Genomic DNA, 2,037 nt, shown 5'->3' with positions numbered 1-2,037 from the left:
GTGGGAGAATTGTGTTCTGATGATGCCAAGTGACCTTGGTTTGTGTTGTTTATTTTCTTATGCTTGCCCCCACCCCGGCATCTGGTTATCTCTAGTGCTACCTGCCCTTGCTAAATCTGACTGAAACCTGTCCTTTCTGTGATCCTGGTTGTGTCAGAACTCCTCAGATTCAAGCTGTCTCTGTGATCCTGTGATCCTGTGATTCTGGGATTCTCTGATCCTGGGCTTGTTAGAGCACCTGTGAGTGGGGCTTCCTCTGTGTGTTGTGGGACTGGCTGTGGAGCTTGCGCTCAATGTCTGCTGAGGACACCAGCCCAGACAGACTGGAAGGAACCTGAGTCACTGGGCTGGCAGAGTTCCTGTGTGCCTAGTCCCACTGGTCCCAGTTACTCCTGGGAGTGGAGCTTCCTCTGAGTGTTGAGGGACTGGCTGCAGAGTTTGCACCCAAGGTCCGTTCAGGACACCAGCCCAGAGAGACAGGAAGGAACCAGAGCTACTGCACTGGTAGAGTTCCTGTGTGCCTGCTGGTCCCAGTTACTCCCAGTGTTGGGACAGATGTTGGTTCCTCCTCACTTCTGATCGTGGATTTGTCAGAGCACTTGGGAGTGGAGCTTCCTCTGAATGTTGTGGGACTGGCTGCGGAGCTTGTGCCCAAGGTCTGCTCAGGACACCAGCCCAGACAGACTGCAAAGAACCAGAACCACTGGGCTGGCAGAGTTCCTGTGTGCCTGGTCCCACTGGGCCCAGTTATTCCCAGTGTTGGGACAGTTGTTGGGTCCTCCTCACCTCTTATCCTCCACCTTAGTTTTTAAAATGTATCTCTGATGATATTTTTATATAATATCACCCTAATGAATTTCTGCATGTCCCTCTGGCTCTACTGCATGTATGGCACAATATCAAGTGACTTTCAGGAGCCATAGACCACACCACAGCAAAACTGAAAAACAAGTAGAGGAAATTATTATTTCAGCGTGTGAAATTACTCAAAATGTGTGTAAACAGAGGATAGAGAGAGATCATTAGTAAAGTGCTCACTGTAGAAGCATAATGAGCTGAACACACATCATCAGAACCCACATAAAACAAACTGGGTACAGTGGTGCATCCATAACCCCAGCACTGGGAGATAGATCCCAAGAACTTGCTGGCCAGCCAGCCTTGCCAAAATGTTGAAGTCCATCTTAAATGAGAGAGTCTGTTTCTAAAGGTAAGTTGGAAAGTAATAGAAGACCTCAGAGCTCTATACATGTGTATGTTCAAGTACTCCCCCTTTAAGTACAAATAGAAATAGCCCAGGTATATCATTAATTTTGCTTTGTTTTGGTTCAGATAAAGTCCCCTGATACAGTAGAGTAACTCTCAGGGTAAAGGGGAAATCTAAGCAGCATATATTGCCATGCACCTCTTATAACTTATGCTATCCTTATTTTGACATTTTCACAATTACAGAAAGCAAAGTTTGCAACCAAAGAAGACCAGTTCAAGAAATCTGGAAAAGGAGAAAAGAAAAAAAGTAAAGAAAAGTATGGCATGAAGATATGTGATCTTTTTCTTCCTCGAATTGTAAAAATGTGCCTTAATCACAGGTTTTTTAAAATAAAAATAACAAATATATAGTTTTAAATCGGGCCAGAATATGATGGGGAAAAGTCAAAAGGGAGAAAACAAGGAACTATTACAGGATTAGAGGTGGTGAGTGAACTGTGAGAGGTAAGGGGTTCTACTATTACTACTTATTATATTATATACATGCTACTTAAATAGTCATTAAATCCCTATGTTTTACATGGTAAACAAATAAATAACTTTTCTGAAGCCAACTTTTCAATGCTATGATTAAAATGTAAAGTGACTGCGATTTTGAAAGCGTACTTGTCATTTTTCTTCCCTGAACACTTTTCTTCTTTAAAGAACTTCTGCAGCTGATAAACAACTTCCACAAAATGGCTGGATATAAAATTAACTCAATGAGGTAACCCAATCACAAAAGAACAAACACGGTATGCACTCACTGATAAGTGGTTATTAGCCCAG

At 42.9% G+C, this 2,037-nt stretch overlaps 1 protein-coding gene across 1 annotated transcript in view; it reads left to right on the top strand.

The window, feature by feature from the left end:
• Positions 1-2,037, top strand: part of LOC116067897 (coiled-coil domain-containing protein 7-like) — a 19,852-nt gene that overhangs the window by 12,864 nt on the left and 4,951 nt on the right. Inside the window, exon 3 of the mRNA XM_031336898.1 lies at positions 1,453-1,526. Coding sequence (XP_031192758.1) covers positions 1,453-1,526 — 74 coding nt within the window. The remainder of the gene's footprint in view (positions 1-1,452; positions 1,527-2,037) is intronic.

Source organism: Mastomys coucha, unplaced genomic scaffold, assembly GCF_008632895.1.
Source record: "Mastomys coucha isolate ucsf_1 unplaced genomic scaffold, UCSF_Mcou_1 pScaffold22, whole genome shotgun sequence".
In the NCBI taxonomy this organism is placed as follows: Eukaryota; Metazoa; Chordata; class Mammalia; order Rodentia; family Muridae; genus Mastomys; species Mastomys coucha.
The sequence above is the reverse complement of the archived record's forward strand: the minus strand, read 5'-3'. Positions and strand labels throughout refer to the sequence as shown.